Source organism: Salvelinus alpinus, chromosome 17, assembly GCF_045679555.1.
Source record: "Salvelinus alpinus chromosome 17, SLU_Salpinus.1, whole genome shotgun sequence".
Taxonomy (NCBI): domain Eukaryota; kingdom Metazoa; phylum Chordata; class Actinopteri; order Salmoniformes; family Salmonidae; genus Salvelinus; species Salvelinus alpinus.
The window spans coordinates 4880436-4898795 of NC_092102.1; the positions used below are offsets into that span (position 1 = coordinate 4880436).

Consider the following 18360-nt stretch of genomic DNA (forward strand, 5'->3'; position numbering starts at 1 on the left):
ACCAAATCATGCCTGTAACTCAATGCACTGCTTTTTAAATGGGAAAGTCTTTCTTTAAAGCAAAATTTGACCAAAAACAAATCCATTAACTCAATTCATTATTTTAACCATTTGACAGCCGTAATTAACTTGTACCTGCAACATCTGTATGATCAAATAAATATCTATAAATTATTAAATACAGTCATTGGTTTTCTCGGCAGCTGTCACCAGTCCACCTTTCTCTAACATATGCGGATATAGGGGTGGGCTGAGAACTCTGACAAAAAGGATTTTGTCCAATAACGGATATATAACGGATATGGAGAATGTTCCGATTATGATACAAGTATTATTTTTTTTATTATCCAGCATGCATCTCTCTCATGGCACTCAAACAGTACTAAGTGCTGTGTGCTCTAAATAACTCAACTGGTTAGTTTTTCTACCTGTAAAGAAATGGGCGGGCTGTAGGTTGATCCTGCTGCTACGATTGGGTAGAGCGCAGCTATATCTCCATTAACTTGCTCTTCATTGCTTGATCATTTCACTGGTCTCTTCTACTCGCATGTTTTACTCTGATCATTTCGATTGCTACTGCCTGCTGCTAGCTACTACGATAAATCAGTTTGCGTGGACATTTTCTAGCAAGCTATCAATGTGCATAATATCTAACATCAACAAGTGGAGCGAGGGTAGGAAAAAAAGTCACACACAAAGTAAAAACCACATTTCCTCAAAGCACTTTCTCCCTCTCCTTTTACACTTTACTTGATTTGAAGGGTAAAAAAATAATGGTTTCATGATTTTTTTTTTATGTAAGCTTTATTTAATTAGGCAAGTCAGTTAAGAACAAATTCTTATTTACAATGACGGCCTACACCGGCCAAACCCGGACGACGCTGAGCCAATTGTGCGGCGCCCTATGGGACTCTCAATCACGGCCGGTTGTGATACAGCCTGGATTTGAACCAGTGCCTTAGACCGCTGCGCCACTCAGGAGCCCAATATTCATAAGCCATACACAACACATCCATATGCTGTACAAAATAACAATTTTATTGCATTTCATGAATGCAAGTCGACATAGGATCATTATTGTGACATACAGTGCCTTCAGAATGTATTCACAACCCTTTACTTTTCCACATTTTGTTCAGCCTGAATTTACAATGGATTACATTTAGATTTTGTGTCACTGGCTTACACACAATAAATACACCATAATGTCAAAGTGGAATTATATTTTTTAGAAACATTTACAAATTAATTTAAAATTAAATGTTGAAATGTCTTGTCAATAAGTATTCAACCCCTTTGTTATGGCAAGCCTAAATACATTCAGGAGTAAAAATGTGCTTAGTCACATATACTAAACAAAAATATAAACGCAACATGCAACAATTTCAAATTAGTAAATTAATTAATTAGGCCCTAATCTATGGATTTCACATGAATTGGAATAGAGATAGTCACAGATACCTTAAAAAAGCATGCCAATTGCACGCTCCCTCAAAATATTTGTGGCATTGTGTGACAAAACTGCACATTTTAGAGTGGCCTTTTATTGTCCCAGCACAAGGTGCACCTGTGTAATGATCATGCTGTTTATTCAGCTTCTTGACATGTCACACCTGTCAGGTGGATGGATTATCTTGGCAAAGGAGAAATGGTCACTAACAGGGATGTAAACAAATTTGTGCACAACATTTGAGAGAAATAAGCTTTTTCTGCTTATGCATATTTCTGAGATCTTTTATTTCAGCTCATGAAACATGGGACTAACACTTTACAGCACACACACAAGTACACTTTATTAATTACACTTTAATGGTGTATTAATACACCCAGTCACTACAAAAATACAGGTGTCCTTCCTAACTTGCTGGAGAGGAAGGATACCGCTCAGGGATTTCACCGAGGCCAGTGGTGACTGTTACTGACAGTTACAGAGTTTAATGGGTGTGATAGGAGAAAACTGAGGACGGATCAACATTGCAGTTACACCGCCACAATATTAACCTAAATGACTGAAAACAAAGGAGCCTGTAAATATATAAATATTCCAAAACATGCAATAAGGCACTAAAGTAAAACTGCAATAAATGTGGCAAAGAAAATGAACTTTGTCCTGAATACAAAGCGTTATCTTTGGGGGCAAATCCAACACAACACATCACTGAGTACCACTCTTCCCATTTTCAAGTATGGTGGTGGCTGCATCATGATATGGTTAAGTTGGTCATCGGCAAGGACTAGGAATTTTTGGGGGATAAAAAACCCCCAGAATACAACTAAGCATACGCAGATCCTAGAGGAAAACCTGGTTCTGTCTGCTTTCCAACAGACACTGGCAGGCAAATTCACCTTTCAGCAGGACAATAACGTGAAACACAAGGCCAAAATACACGAGTTGCTTACCAAGACGACATTGAATGATTCTGAGTGGCCTGGTTACAGTTTTGACTTAAACCTGCTTGAAAATCTATGGCAAGACTTAAAAATGGCTGTCTAACAACAACCAACTTGACAGAATTTCATAAATAATAAATGTGCAAATATTGTACGATCAAGGTATGCAAAGCTCTTAGAGACTTACCCAGAAAGACTCATGGCTGTAATCGCTGCCAAAGACCCTTCTAACAACTATTGATTCAGGGGTGTGAATACGTATGTAAATTAGATATTTCTGTATTTCATTTTCAATACATTTGCAAACATTTCTAAAAACATGTTTTCACTTTGTCATTATGGGGTATTGTGTCTAGATGGGTGAGGGAAAAAATCGATTTAATACATTTTGAATTCAGGCTGTAACGCAACAAAATGTGGAGGGGTATGAATACTTTCTGAAGGCACTGTAACAAAAATATAAACTTGTCATTGTTGAAAAATAAATGATGACATTCTCATATACTTCTTATGAATGTTGTGTACGGGTTATGAATGTGTAATGAAATACCCTTCAACATAAACCACTTACAGCACTTTTGAACTCCCTTCCTGATTCGACTTGCACAGTTCCCTCACAACATTCTCTAATTGTATCTCGGGGTAGAAATTGCTCTTAATAGATCTAGGATCAGGTAATCCAACTCCAATCGCTTACTTCATCCATCAGGTGAATTAAAAAAGACCTGACCCTATATCATAGGTTAGAAGCAACTTCCACCTACCTCCTAGGGCAGGGGTGTCAAACTCATTCCATGGAGGGCCTAGTGTCTGCTGGTTTAAGACCTAGACAACCAGATGAGGTGAGTTCCTTACTAATTAGTGACTTTAATTCATCAATCAAGTACAAGGGCGGAGTGAAAACGCACAGACACTCGGCCCCCTCCGTGGAATAAGTGTGATACGTGCCCTAAGGCAACACCTTCTCACAACATTGTCTAAGCATTTTCTATGGCCGATGCCTCACTCGTTGTGGACATCTTGACTGTGTTCTCAATGGCTGAGACAGAGGTGGAAGCCATCATTGACTCTATGGCTGAGTTGGAAGACATCATTAACTTCTTGACGCTGCTATCCATGGAGGAGGAGGAGGAACTGGACTTCTTCACCGTTTGGATGGTCTTCTTCCTCTTGACGTGGAGGATCTCCATTGCGTCTAGATTGACTCCCGACTGCTGGAACTCTTTGCTGGTCTCAACAGGTTCTGACACCTGCTGCTGCTCCTCCATCTGCTGCTGGTGGATGAAGAGAGAGATTGGGCATATTTACACCTTCCATATTAGTGACCAGACTCATTTCAGATATAAATGTGAGTATTAGATCTGTCATTCTCATTGAAAGCAAGTCTGATAAGTGGTAGATCAAATCCTAAAATAAAATTTTATTTGTCACATGCTTCGTAAACAACAGGTAGATCTGTGAAATGCTTACTTCCCAACAATGAAGAGAAGAAAAAAAAAGAGAATAATAACAACAAAAGGAATAAATACACAATGAGTAAATGATAACGTGGCTATATCCACAGGGCACCACTACGGAGTTGATGTGCAGAGGTATGTGGTAATTGATATAGATATGTACATATAGGTAGGGATAAAGTGACTAGGCAACAGGATAGATTATAAACAGTAGCAGCAGCGTATGTTATGAGTCAAAAGAGTTAGTGCAAAAAGGGTCAATGCAGATAGTTAAATAGTTAATCAATAGCTACCCAGACTAACTATTTAGAAGTGTTATGGCTTGGGGGTAGAAGCTGTTCAGGGTCCTGTTTGTTCCAGACTTGGTGCATCGGTACCGCTTGCCGTGCTTTTGCAGAGAGAACAGTCTGACTTGGGTAGCTGGAGTCTTTGACAATATTTTGTGCCTTCCACTGACACCGCCTGGTATAGAGGTCCTGGATGGCAGCGAGCTTAGCCCCAGTGATGTGCTGGTACATAGGCACTACCCTCTGTAGACCAATGTGCAAAATGTATATGCTTCCCCTCCCTAAGTTGTGATTCCAGGCTGTATCACATCCGGCCGGGATTGGGAGTCCCATAGGGCGGCCCACAATTGGCCCAGCGTCGTCCGGGTTTGGCCCGGGGTAGGCCGTCATTGTAAATAAGAATTTGTTCTTAACTGACTTGCCTAATTAAATGAAGGTTTAAAAAAAAAAATGTAAAGCTTCAAACAGCTGAGAAAATGATATTTCTGGTTTTCCTCAATCTACACACAATAGCCCATAATCACCAAAGCAAAACAGGTTTTTAGAAGTGTTTGTACATTTATAAAAAATAAAGTGAAATATAACATTTACATAAGTATTCAGACCCTTTACTCAGCACCTTTGGCAGCGATTAAAGCCTTGAGTCTTCTTGGGTATGACGCTAAAAACTTGGCACACCGGTATTTGGGGAGTTTCTCCCATTCTTCTCGGCAGATCCTCTCAAGCTCTGTCAGGTTGGATGGTGAGAATGAGAAAAACAGCTATTTTCAGGTCTCTCCAGAGATGTTCGATCGGGTTCAAGTCTGGGCTCCGGCTGGGCCACTCAAGGACATTCAGATTTGTCTCTAAGCCACTCCTGCCTTGTCTTTGCTGTGTGCTTAGGATCGTTGTCCTGTTGGAAGGTGAACCTTCACCCAGTCTGAGGTCCTGAGCACTCTGGAGCAGGATTTCATCAACAATCTCTCTGGGTGCTCACGTTCATCTTTCCCCGATACTGACTAGTCTCCAAGTCTGTGCCGCTGAAAACCATCCCCACAGCATGATGCTGCCACGTCCATGCTTCACCGTAGCGATGGTTGCCTTCAGACGTGACGCTTTGCATTCAGGCCAAAGAGTTCAATCTTGGTTTCATCAGACCAGAGAATCTTGTTTCTCATGGTCAGAGTCCTTTAGGTTCCTTTTGGCAAACTCCAAGAAGACTGTCATGTGCCTTTTACTGAGGAGTGGCTTCTGTCTGGCCACTCTACTGTAAAGGCCTGATTGGTGGAGTACTGCAGAGATGGTTGTCCTTCTGGAAGGCTCTCCCATCTCCACAGAGGAATTCTGGAGCTCTATCAGAGTGACCATTAGATTCTTGGTCACCTCCCTGACCAAGGCCCTTCTCCCCCGATTGCTCAGTTTGGCCGGGCGGCCAGCTCTAGGAAGAGTCTTGGTGGTTCAAAACTTCTTCCATTTAAGAATGATGGAAGCCACTGTTCTTGGGGACCTTCAATGCTGCAGACATTTTTAGGTACCCTTCCCCAGATCTGTGCCTCAACACAATCCTGTCTCAGAGCTCTACGGACAATTCCTTTGACCTCATGGCTTGGTTTTTGCTCTGGCATGCACTGTCAACTGTGGGACCTTATATAGACAGGTGTATGCCTTTCCACATCATGTCCAATCAATTCAAATTTACCACAGGTGGACTCCAATCAAGTTGTAGAAACATCTCAAGGATGATCAATGGAAACAGGATGCACCTGAGCTCAATTTTGAGTCTCATTGTAAAGGGTCTGAATACTTATGTAAATAAGGTATCTGTTTTTTATTTGTAATACATTTGCAAAAATGTATAAAACCTGTTTTCACATTGTCATTATGGGATATTGTATGTAGATTGATGAGGAATTGTTTTATTTAATCCATTTTAGAATAAGGCTGTAACGTAACAACATTTGGAAAAAGTTAAGAGTATAAGATATGTTTTGAACTTTCTAAATTCAAATCAAATTTTATTTGTCACATACACATGGTTAGCTGATGTTAATGCGAGTGTAGCGAAATGCTTGTGCTTCTAGTTCCGACAATGCAGTAATAACCAACGAGTAATCTAACCTAACAATTTCACAACAACTACCTTATACACACAAGTGTAAGGGGATGAAGAATATGTACATACAAATATATGATTGAGTGATGGTACAGAACGGCATAGGCAAGATGCAGTAGATGGTATCGAGTACAGTATATGCATATGAGATGAGTAATGTAGGGTATGTAAACATATAAAAGTGGCATTGTTTAAAGTGGGTAGTGATACATGTATTACATCAAGATGGCAGATGCAGTAGATGATATAGAGTACAGTATATACATATGAGATGAGTAATGTAGGGTATGTAAACATTATATTAAGTGGCATTGTTTAAAGTGGCTAGTGATACATTTTTTACATAAATTTTCCATTATTAAAGTGGCTGGAGTTGAGTCAGTATGTTGGCAGCAGCCACTCAATGTTAGTGGTGGCTGTTTAACAGTCTGATGACCTTGAGATAGAGACTGAAAAACAGCTTCTCGGCCCCTGCTTTGATGCACCTGTACTGACCTCACCTTCTGGATGATAGCGGGGTGAACAGGCAGTGGCTCGGGTGGTTGTTGTCCTTAATGATCTTTATGGCCTTCATGTGAAATCGGGTGGTGTAGGTGTCCTGGAGGGCAGGTAGTTTGCCCCCGGTGATGCGTTGTGCAGACCTCACTAACCTCTGGAGCCTTACGGTTGTGGGCGGAGCAGTTGCCGTACCAGGCGGCGATACAGCCCGACAGGATGCTCTCGATTGTGCATCTGTAAAAGTTTGTGAGTGCTTTTGGTGACAAGCCAAATTTCTTCAGCCTCCTGAGGCGCTGCTGCGCCTTCTTCACCATGCTGTCTGTGTGGGTGGACCAATTCAGTTTGTCCGTGATGTGTACGTCGAGGAACTTAAAACTTACTACCCTCTCCACTACTGTCCCGTTGATGTGGATAGGGGGGTGCTCCCTCTGCTGTTTCCTGAAGTCCACGATCATCTCCTTTGTTTTGTTGACATTGAGTGTGAGGTTATTTTCACCACACTCCTCACCACCTGGGGGCGGCCCGTCAGGAAGTCCAGTACCCAGTTGCACCGGGGTCGAGACCCAGGGTCTCGAGCTTGATGACGAGTTTGGAGGGTACTATGGTGTTAAATGCTGAGCTATAGTCGATGAACAGCATTCTACCATAGGTATTCCTCTTGTCCAGGTGGGTTAGGGCAGTGTGGTTGCGATTGCGTCGTCTGTGGACCTATTGGGGCGGTAAGCAAATTGAAGTGGATCTAGGGTGTCAGGTAGGGTGGAGGTGATGTGGTCCTTGACTAGTCTCTCAAAGCACTTTATGATGACGGAAGTGAGTGCTACGGGGCGGTAGTCGTTTAGCTCAGTTAGCTTTCTTGGGAACAGGAACAATGGTGGCACTCTTGAAGCATTTGGGAACAGCAGACTGGGATAAGGATTGATTGAATATGTCCGTAAACACACCAGACAGCTGGTCTGCGCATGCTCTGAGGACGCAGCTGGGGATGCCGTCTGGGCCTGCAGCTTTGCGAGGGTTAACACGTTTAAATGTTTTACTCACGTCGGCTGTAGTGAAGGAGAGTCCACAGGTTTTGGTAGCGGGCCGTGTCAGTGCCACTGTATTGTCCTCAAAGCGAGCAAAGAAGTTGTTTAGTCTGTCTACTTTGTCTCTATACTGACGCTTAGCTTGTTTGATGTACACAGGATGTACTCAGCTGACGGCATCCTTGGTAATAAATTCCTTATTGCAATAGCATTTTCATTTTTAACAATTGGATTCCCCTTTGAGAGAGACTTGGTGGGAAGGAGAATCGGTAGTGGAGGTGGCCAGCCTAAAATAAAAAAGGTAAGCTGGTTTCTTACCAATACCTCCTGTGCCTCATAAGGGCCATCTACCCTTTCTATATCTGTAGGAGTGAAGTTTAAATTTGTTTATGTGAAACTGTATTTCATGACAGTATCCACAGGTGAATGTATACACTGTTCAAAAGTTTGGTGTTACTTATAAATGTCCTTGTTATTGAAAGAAAAGCACATTTTTTGTCCATTAAAATAACATCAAAATGATCAGAAATACAGTGTAGACATTGTTAATGTTGAAAATGACTATTTTAGCTGGAAACAGCTGATTTTTAATGGAATAGCTACATAGGCGTACAGAGGCTCATTATCAGCAACCATCACTCCTGTGTTCCAATGGCACGTTGTGTTAGCTAATCCAAGTTTATCATTTTAAAAGGCTAATTGATCATTAAAAAAACTTTTGCAATTATGTTAGCACAGCCAAAAACTGTTGTCCTGATTAAAGAAGCAATAAAACTGTCCTTCTTTAGACTAGTTGAGTATCTGGTACATCAGCATTTGTGAGTTCGATTACAGGCTCAAAATGGCCAGAAACAAAGACTTTCTTCTGAAACTCGTCAGTCTATTCTTGTTCTGATAAATGAAGGCTATTCCATGCGAGAAATTGCCAAGAAACTGAAGATCTCAACGCTGTGTACTACTCCCTTCACAGAATAGCGCAAACTGGCTCTAACCAGAATAGAAAGAGGAGAGGGAGGCCCCGGTGCACAACTGAGCAAAAGGACAAGTACATTATAGTGTCTAGTTTGAGAAACAGATGCCTCACAGGTCCTCAACTGGCATCTTGATTAAACAGTACCCGCAAAACACCAGTCTCAATGTCAACAGTGAAGAGGCAACTCCGGGATGCTGGCCTTCTAGGCAGAGTTGCAAAGAAAAAGCCATATCTCAGACCGGCCAATAAAAATAAAAGATTAAGATGGGCAAAAGAACACAAGACACTGGAGAGAGGAACTTGAAACTTCTCTTGAGCTTTGTCTCAATTTCTTTTTGCAAAGAGGTTGCAATAGCATTTTTTTAAACAATATACATGAAAGCATGCTGTATTTTGTAATCGCTCTCTCACCATCATCATCATGTGTTGGTACTGGGCAATGGCGTCCTCAGTGCTCACGCTCTTCAGTCCCAGTTCTGCAGCCCGCCGGGCCATCTCCACCTTATGGGAGCCAGGAGGGGTCCAGCCCACACCCCTGATCCAGTTCAGATCTGACTTGTAGTTCACCTGCAACAAATCGCGTTGGGGGGGGGGGGGGGGTCACAAGTCAATATTAGGAAGGTAATCCTAATGTTTTGTACACACAGTGCATATCTAGTACCAGTCAAAAGGGTTTTTCTTGAATTTGACCATTTTCTACATTGTAGAATAATAGTGAAGACGTCAAAATTATGAAATAACTCATATGGTATCATGTAGTAACCAAAAAAGTGTTAGAAGAATCTAAAATGTAAAATATATTTACAATTGTTTAAGTAACCAACCTTTGCATTGATGACAGCTTTGCACACTCTTGGCCTTCTCTCAACCAGCTTCATGAGGTAGTCACCTAGAATGCATTTCAAGTAATAGGTGTGCCTTCTTAAAAGGTAATTTGTGGAATTTCTTACCTTCTTAATCGGTTTGAGCCCGTCAGTTCTGTTGTGACAAGGTAGGGGTGGTATACAGAAGATAGCCCTATTTGGTAAAAGACCAAGTCCATATCATGGCAAGAAGCAAAGAGAAATGACAGTCCATCATTACTTTAAGACATGAAGGTCAGTCAATCCGGAAATTTCAAGAACTTTGAAAGTTTCTTCAAGTGCAGTTGCAAAAAAACATCAAGCGCTATGATGAAACTGGTTCTCATGAGGACCACCACAGGAAAGGAAGACCCAGAGTTACCTCTAATGAACATATCCTCTACAGCAGAGTTAACTGCACCTCAGATTGCAGCCAAAATAAATGCTTAACAGAGTTCAAGGAACAGACACATCTCAACATCAACTGTCCAGAGGAGACTCCGTGAATCAGGCATTCATGGTCGAATTGCAGCAAATAAACCACTACAAAAGGACACCAATAAGAAGAAGAGACTTGCTTGGGCCAACAAACACTAGCAATGGACATTAGACCGTTGGAAATTTGTCCTTTGGTCTGGGGTCCAAATTTGAAATTTTTGGTTCCAACCGCCATGTCTTGTGAGACACAGAGTAGGCGAACGGATGATCTCTGCATGTGTGATTCCCACTGTGAAGCATGGAGGGGGAGGTGTGATGGTGTGGGGGTGCTTTGCTGTTGACACTGTCTGTGATTTATTTAGAATTCAAGTCACACTTAACCAGCATGGCTACCACAGCATTCTGCAGCCATACGCCATCCCATCCGGTTTGCGCTTAGTGAGACTATCATTTTTTTTTTCTCAACAGAACAATGACCCAACACACCTCCAGGCTGTCTAAGGGCTATTTGACAAAGAAGGAGAGTGATGGAGTGCTCCATAAGATGACCTGGCATCCACAATCACCTGATCTCAACCCAATTGAGATGGTTTGGGAAGAGTTGGACCGCAGAGTGAAGAAAAAGCAGCCAACAAGTGCTCAGCGGTATGCTCAGCATTTGTGGGAACTCCTTCAAGACTGTTGGAAAAGCATGCCAGGTGAACCTGGTTGAGAGAATACCAAGAGTGTGAAAAGGTGTCATCAAGGCAAAGGGTGGCTACTTTGAAGAATCTAACATCTAAATATATTTTGATTTGTTTAACACTTTTTTGATTACTACATGATTCCATGTGTTATTTCATAGTTTTGATGTCTTCACTATTATATTATTCTCTGCACTGGAATCCCAGTAAATTGAGTATACCTTAAACTCTAAACCATTTCTACAATTTGCAATGGGTACCCCCCCAGACACACACACACACACACACACACTCATGCACGCGAACACACACACAAACACACTCACGTCACTCTGCAGCTTGTAGGCCTGCTTGGCGTGTTGGACGTTGAGCTGCTGAGGGTCAAAGGTGTAGTCATGGAGCCTCTGGTTGTAGGTCTGGTTGCTGGCCAGAGCTTGGCTCTTCTTGGCCTGCTGGAACACAGGCTGGTCGGCATGCATCTTGAACTGGGAGCGCGTCTCTTGAGCCTGCCTCTTGTACCCCAGGCAGCTCTGGAGCTTGCTGGCTGCCAGGGAGTGCACCATCTTTGGGTCATCCTCGACACTGAGCAGCCCCACCTGCTGACCCTTCTCCTTCACAAAGGCTTCCTTGTAGCGGAACTGAGGGTGCAAAGACAGGACCATTTTAGAGAACCGCCCAATTCCACTTGGCTCTACTCTACTAGCAGATGCTATTTAGCTTGGTCCCAGATCTGTTTGTGGTATCATTCCAAACAGTTTGGCATGAGAAGAAGCGGCATGATGGCACAAACAGACTGGTTCCCAGGCTACACACAAGGGTTATTTGGTAAGGGTGATGGTTGTGGAACCATGATGACTCTTTGCAGTTTAGAAAATGAGTGAACCAATTCTTTATGAAATGGTTCTTTACAGCACCATTAATGTTCTATGAAGAACCATTAAGAAAATGTTATTTGTAGTACCAGAAAAGGGTTGTAATGATAGCAGAACCCTTTTTGGAGCTATATTTCTGCTGGTTTTCTTTTTGAAATAAAAAAATGGGCAACATGATCCTGACCAGTCTATTGTTTTAGCCCATCAGCTGATGTGGAAAAGCCGTTTTTTAATTTCCAAAAAGTCACAGAAGATGAGGTCTTATCTGCTATAGATTCTAAGAAATCATTAGGCGCTGACAATCTGGATCCATATTTACTCAAGTGTGCGGTACCTATCACTGCTAGTGCAGTGACGCATATCTTCAATCGAACATTAGTCGTAGGAAATATTCATAAAGATTGGAAAACAGCCTTTGTTTTACCACTCCTCAAGGGAGGTGATGGTAGTGAATTGGATAATTATAGGCCCATCTCTAAGCTCTCCTGTTTGGCAAAAATTTTAGCGTCATTGGTGCATAGGGAACTACAACCATTTTTAACTGTTAACAATATTCTTTCTAGCAATCAATCTGGCTTCAGACCTAAACACAGTACCACTACGGCCACTGTACGTGTTGTAAATTATATTACTAATGCCCTAGATAATACAAAGTACTGTGCCGCCTTGTTCATAGATTTGTCTAAAGCTTTTGACCATGCGATACTTTTGGGTAAGCTGTCGTCAATAGGACTGGGATTGGATGCCTGTAGTTGGTTTCATGACTATCTAAAGGATAGAAGTCAGGCTGTTGGAGTCAACGGCATCCAGTCAGAGCCATTGGAGTTGGTTAAAGGCGTCCCACAAGGTTCTATACTTGGTCCATTACTGTTCACTCTCTACATAAACAACATTGGCGATGAGGTAAGAAAGTGTAAAATACAGTTGAAGTCGGAAGTTTACATACGCTTAGGTTGGAGTCATTAAACCTTGTTTTTCAACCACTCCACAATTTTCTTGTTAACAAACTATAGTTTTGGCAAGTTGGTTAGGACATCTCCTTTGTGCATGACACAAGTCATTTTTTCCAACAATTGTTTATAGACAGATTTCTTCACTTATTACAATTGTATCACAATTCCAGTGGGTCAGAAGTTTACATACACTAAGTTGACTGTGCCTTTAAACAGCTTGGAAAATCCAGAAAATTATGTAATGGTTTAGAAGCTTCTGATAGGCTAATTGACATAATTTGAGTTAATTGGAGGTGTACTTGTGGATGTATGTCAAGGCCTACCTTCAAACATTTTTTTTTTTTTATCACTGAAGTTGGAGACATATCTCCCTCACTAACTTCAATCAGTAACTTCAACCATCGGCTGTCAGAGCAGCTTACCGATCGCTGCAGCTGTACACAGCCCATCTGTAAATAGCCCATCCAACCAACTACCTACTTCATCCCCATATTTTTTTCTGCTCTTTTGCACACCAGTATTTCTTTGCACATCCTCCTATGCACATCTATCACTCCAGTGTTAATTGCTAAATTGTAATTACTTCACCACTATGGCCTATTTATTGGCTTACCTCCTTACTTCATTTACACACACTGTATATAGATTTTCTATTGTGTTATTGGCTGTACGTTTGTTTATCCCAATTTTCTGTTTTTTATTTTATAGAATTTTTTGAAACAAGTAATTTTTTCATTTCACTTCACCAATTTGGACTATTTTGTGTATGTCCATTACATGACATCCAAATAAAAATACATTTAAATTACAGGTTGTAATGCAACAAAATAGGAAAAACGCCAAGGGGGATGAATACTTTTGTAATGCACTGCATTTTCTGCACTATGCAATGATATGGACAGCGACCATGTAACACTTTACAACATACAGAAGTGCGCTGGTTATCAAGGGGAAAAGTATTGACACATTTTTTTAAATTGAGAGATTAGCTTAAAGTTCTTTACTGACCATAATTTTCACTTGTCTGATCACTTGCATGATGACGAGTTTCTCACACAACTGGCCTATCTAGGTGATGTTTTTTCTCGCCTGAATGATCTGAATCTAGGATTACAGGGACTCTCCTCAACTATACTCAATGTGTGGGACAAAATTGAGGCTATGATTAAGAAGTTGGAGCTCTCCCCTGTCTGCAATAAGGACAACACACAGGTCTTTCCATCATTGTATGATTACTTGTGTGCAAATGAACTCGAGCTTACGGACAATGTCAAATGTGATATAGCAAAGCACCTGAGTGAGTTGGGTGCGCAATTATGCAGGTACTTTCCCGAAACAGATGACACAAACAACTGGATTCGTTATCCCTTTCATGCCCTGCCTCCAGTCCACTTACCGATATCTGAACAAGAGAGCCTCATCGAAACTGCAACAAGCAGTTCTGTGAAAATGTTATTTAATCAGAAGCCACTGCCAGATTTCTGGATTGGGCTGCGCTCAGAGTATCCTGCCTTGGCAAATCACGCTGTTAAGACACTGATGCCCTTTGCAATCACGTACCTATGTGAGAGTGGATTCTCGGCCCACACTAGCATGAAAACTAGATACAGGCACAGACTGTATGTGGAAAATGATTTAAGACTGAGACTCTCTCCAATACAACCCAACATTGCAGAGTTATGTGCATCCTTTCCAGCACACCCTTCTCATTAACCTGTGGTGAGTTATTCACAATTTTCAATTAACAAATTAGGTTTTATATGTTGGTTAAATAAAGACAAAATTGTTTATTATTATATTACTTTTTGTGCCCTGGTCATATAAGAGCTTTTGTCACTTCCCACGTGCCGGGTTGTGACAAGAACTCACACTCATTCTTATGGTTAATAAATGTGTGTGTGTGTGGCAGGCTTACAATGATGGCAAAAAACAACATTTGAGAGTGCTCTGACCCTTAGTGCTAGAGGGGGTACACAGCTGGAGGTTGAATGTTTGAAGGGGTACGGGACTGTAAAAAGTTTGGGAACCACTGTAATAGAGAATTGAAGAAAAATAAATTGTACGAACATAGTATATGGGATTGATTTTAAGAAATGTAGCTTAATTAATCGGATTAATATTATGGTGTTTCTATTCCAAGAAAAACAAAACCCTCAGGTTTTCCCTTAGAAAATATGGTGCTGTAGAACGTGACGGTCGGGAGTAGGCTACAGTACTAACCAATACCCAAACGGAGATTCAGTGGAAAAAATATCTAATTGATTTATCAACACCAGTCCCCATGCTTGTTTCAGAGCAGTGCAAAACCCTATGCGCCATGACCTTGATTATTTAGCAGACATCACTTGCTAATATTCAGTCAACACATATCTTAAGAATATCATGGAATATAATTGAACATTTTAATTTCTCTTAGAATAAAAACCTTTGTGTTACAACAGCTTTAGTAAGTAATAATGACGAGTTAGTACAAACATGGGCAAACTACGGCCCGCGGGCCACATACGGCCCGTTAGGCTTTTTAATCCGGCCCGCCGAACTTGTCCAAATTATATGGAAGTGCGTCTTTTAATTAAGAGCAATGCGCATTTACGCACAGCAGCGGTACAGTAGCTTTATTAACACGCCGCACATCGCTCTTAATTTAAATTTAAATTTTCAGCTGCAGGTAGGATATTTAATACAGCCTATGTCTGTGTGCTTGGCAACGATACACGTGTACTGTTTGCGCGTGAAGGCGAGGGCGTCCGTGGCGAGTTTGTAGAGCGCGCGGTCAGGACAATCCATCCATGATTTTGCGGAGTTTAACACAAGTAGATATTATTGAGCTTGAGTATTTCGTTGTGTAATAATATGTTTTGAATGTTGAAAGTGATTCCATTTTTCAATAAATGTTGATTTCTTTAACTTTGCACCTTCGATTGAAACTTATTAAAAACAGACGCAATCTTGATAAATCACAGTGCGTATGTTATTTTAATCTATTTACATTTCCTCATCCCGGTATCTGCGAAATAGTATGTAAATGCCATATCTTGCATATTCCTTGAGACAAATTTATTAACTGATAAGGGCTATTTTTCACATTTGAAAGACAGTTAATAAATTGGGTTGTAGTGTTCTTACTGTGCTATGAGGTTTGCACACACTACATTTAATGCTTTAGTATATCCGGCCCAAACACTCCCTCCAAATGCTCCTGGCCCGGCCCCTCTGTCAAATTTTAGAACCCATTGTGGCCCGCGAGTCAAAAAGTTTGCCCACCCCTGAGTTAGTAACAAACAAAAAAAGTGTAATTTTCCAGGTGTCCGCGTGCAGGACAGAGGAATAGCAATTCTTCCACTATTGTTCTAAATTCAATCACCTTCTTCATCATTCAATTAATTGAAATAAAATGTTGAAGTTGTGCAGAATTATCAGTTTCTATTTGGTTTATGTTGCCCATTCATTGTCCGTTAGAGACACATTAGCGCCTTGGGACCCAAAAGCATAATCAGTGCTCTAACTCCCCTTGGGCTGGTCTGGAGCAATGAAGCAGTGACGCAGGGTACCGTACTAAAACACAAATTACCTATTAAATTAATTATTAAGTCCCGCAGTATAATCTCAAAACTTAGAGCTAGCTCTCAGTCTCATTGACCACCAAATGTTGCTAATGCTAGCTAGCCACTTAATATAACTTGTTTTCTATAAATGTATGTTAGCTAGCTAAGTTAGCCATGTTGTTAATACAACTCCCATCTGGTCTGTTGTCAACCTCAGGATACGATTTGAGAACACAAGCTAGTTCAGTGCCTAGCCACACCACAAACATAATTTTACCAGATTGCCATGAAGCAATTGTAATGACAGTCCACCACAACATACGCGAGAGTTTCCTGATTAGCAAGGGGTAGTCTGTGTTTATTTACATTGTGTGTTGAAAACACATTTGAGATCATTGTGAGGGCATTTCGCCAGTGGCTAGAAGGTGGAATTGGGCTTCCCGGGAAAATGTTGTCCAAGGTTGCAACAGTAACCAAGAGGGACGGGGCTTAGCAAAGGGTAAATTGCCACTGACTGTTGCACACAACAAGCTTACATTCCTGCTGTCACAAGGGGATATACAGCTGACTTGAGAGATGGGATTTTTTTTTAAATGTAGTTGAATGTGATCTTTACGACAGAATGTTACGTTAAGGTGAAATCAAACTTTTTTTTAAACCAAGTTACACTTCTCAAAAGGCAACAAATTGGTGTAACGTCCAAGGTAAGACAAAAACTTTCCTCAATAAAGCAGCTATTAGCAAAATCAGTGCTAGTAAGTGAAAGACAATTAAAACAGAAATGTGTTAGTATTTGTTGTTGCTTTTTTCTCTTGTGTAAACTAAACTCACATCACTGGCGATATTCGTGGAAGCCTTGGCCGTCTGGAAGGGAATAGCATCCAGCCTCAAGTCGTAGCCTGCCGACCTCATCTCGTCCCCAGACGCTTTATAGGCTTTCTGCAGAGGCCGGGACAAAGAGATAGACAGGCATGGTTACTAAACCAGGATAGTTTATGTGTTTCACTATGGACTGTTTCATACACAGTAGGTGATGCATGAAGATCTGGGTGGGTTACAAACACTGTTTTAGGACATGGTTCACTACATTTTCATTCTTGTGGCATGGAAATGTGTATTTAGGCTTACTCTGGTGTTTTGGTCTGGTACTTAATTGTACTTATGTCAAGTAAGTACACTGTATATAACAAAGTCGAAAACAGTACTTGCCTGGTACATTGCCAATCATGCATCCCTACAAACTGAGGAGTAATTATCTGGCAGTGCATTCGGAAAGTATTCTGACCCCTTCCCTTTTTCCACATTCCAGCCATGTTCTAAAAGAGATTTTTTCCCCGCTCATCAATCTACACACAATACCCCATAATGAAAAAGTGAAAACAGGTTTAGAAATTGTTGCAAATGTATATAAAAAAAAAACAGAAATACCTTATTTACATAAGTATTCAGACCCTTTGCTATGGGACTCGAAATTGAGCTCAGGTGCATCATGTTTCCATTGATAATCCTTCAGATGTTTCTGCAATTTGATTGGAGTCCACCTGTGGTCAATTCAAGTGATTGGACATGATTTGGAAAGGCACATACTTGTCTATATAAGGTCCCACAGTTGACAGAGCAAAAAACAAGCCATGAGGTCGAAGGAATTGTCCGTAGAGTTCCGAGACAGGAGTGTCGAGGCACAGATCTGTGGTTCTGCAACATTCTGCAGCATTGAAGGTCCTCAAGAACACAGTGGCCTCCATCATTCTTAAATGGAAGAAGTTTGGAACCACCAAGACTTCCTAGAGCTGGCCGCCCGGCCAAACTGAGCAATCGGGGGAGAAGGGCCTTGGTCAGGGAGGTGACAAAGAACCCGATGGTCCCTGTGACAGAGCTCAATAGCTCCTCTGTGGAGATGGGAAAACTCCACCAATCAGCACTCCACCAATCAGACGGATGCCACTCCTCAGTAAACGGCACATGACAGCCTGCTAGGAATTTGCCAAAAGGCACCTAAAGGAATCTCAGACCACGAGAAACAAGATGCTCTGGTCTTATGAAACCAAGATTGAACTCTTTCTACTGAATGCCAAGCGTCACATCTGGAGGAAAACTGGCACCATCCCTAAGGTGAAGCATGGTGAAGGCAGCATCATGCTGTGGGGATGTCTTTCAGCGGCAGGGACGGGGAGACTAGTCAGGATCGAGGGAAAGATGAACGGAGAAAAGTAGAGAGAGATCCTTGAAGAAAACCTGCTCCAGAGCGCTCAGGACCTCAGACTGGGGAGAAGGTTCACCTTACAACAGGACAAGGTACCTCAGCAC

General features: G+C 41.5%; 1 protein-coding gene across 3 annotated transcripts in view; it reads right to left on the bottom strand.

Annotated features, from left to right (window-relative positions):
* Positions 1-785: 785 nt before the first annotated feature.
* Positions 786-18360, bottom strand: part of nrap (nebulin-related anchoring protein) — a 99768-nt gene continuing 82193 nt past the window's right edge. For 2 of the 3 annotated variants that reach the window (XM_071346973.1, XM_071346971.1), the window contains 4 exons: positions 16885-16992; positions 11010-11321; positions 9132-9287; positions 786-3665 (listed from right to left, as the gene is read on the bottom strand). In XM_071346973.1, coding sequence (XP_071203074.1) covers positions 3369-3665; positions 9132-9287; positions 11010-11321; positions 16885-16992 — 873 coding nt within the window. In that variant the 3' untranslated portion in view covers positions 786-3368. The remainder of the gene's footprint in view (positions 3666-9131; positions 9288-11009; positions 11322-16884; positions 16993-18360) is intronic. The other variant, XM_071346972.1, reaches the window with a different exon arrangement.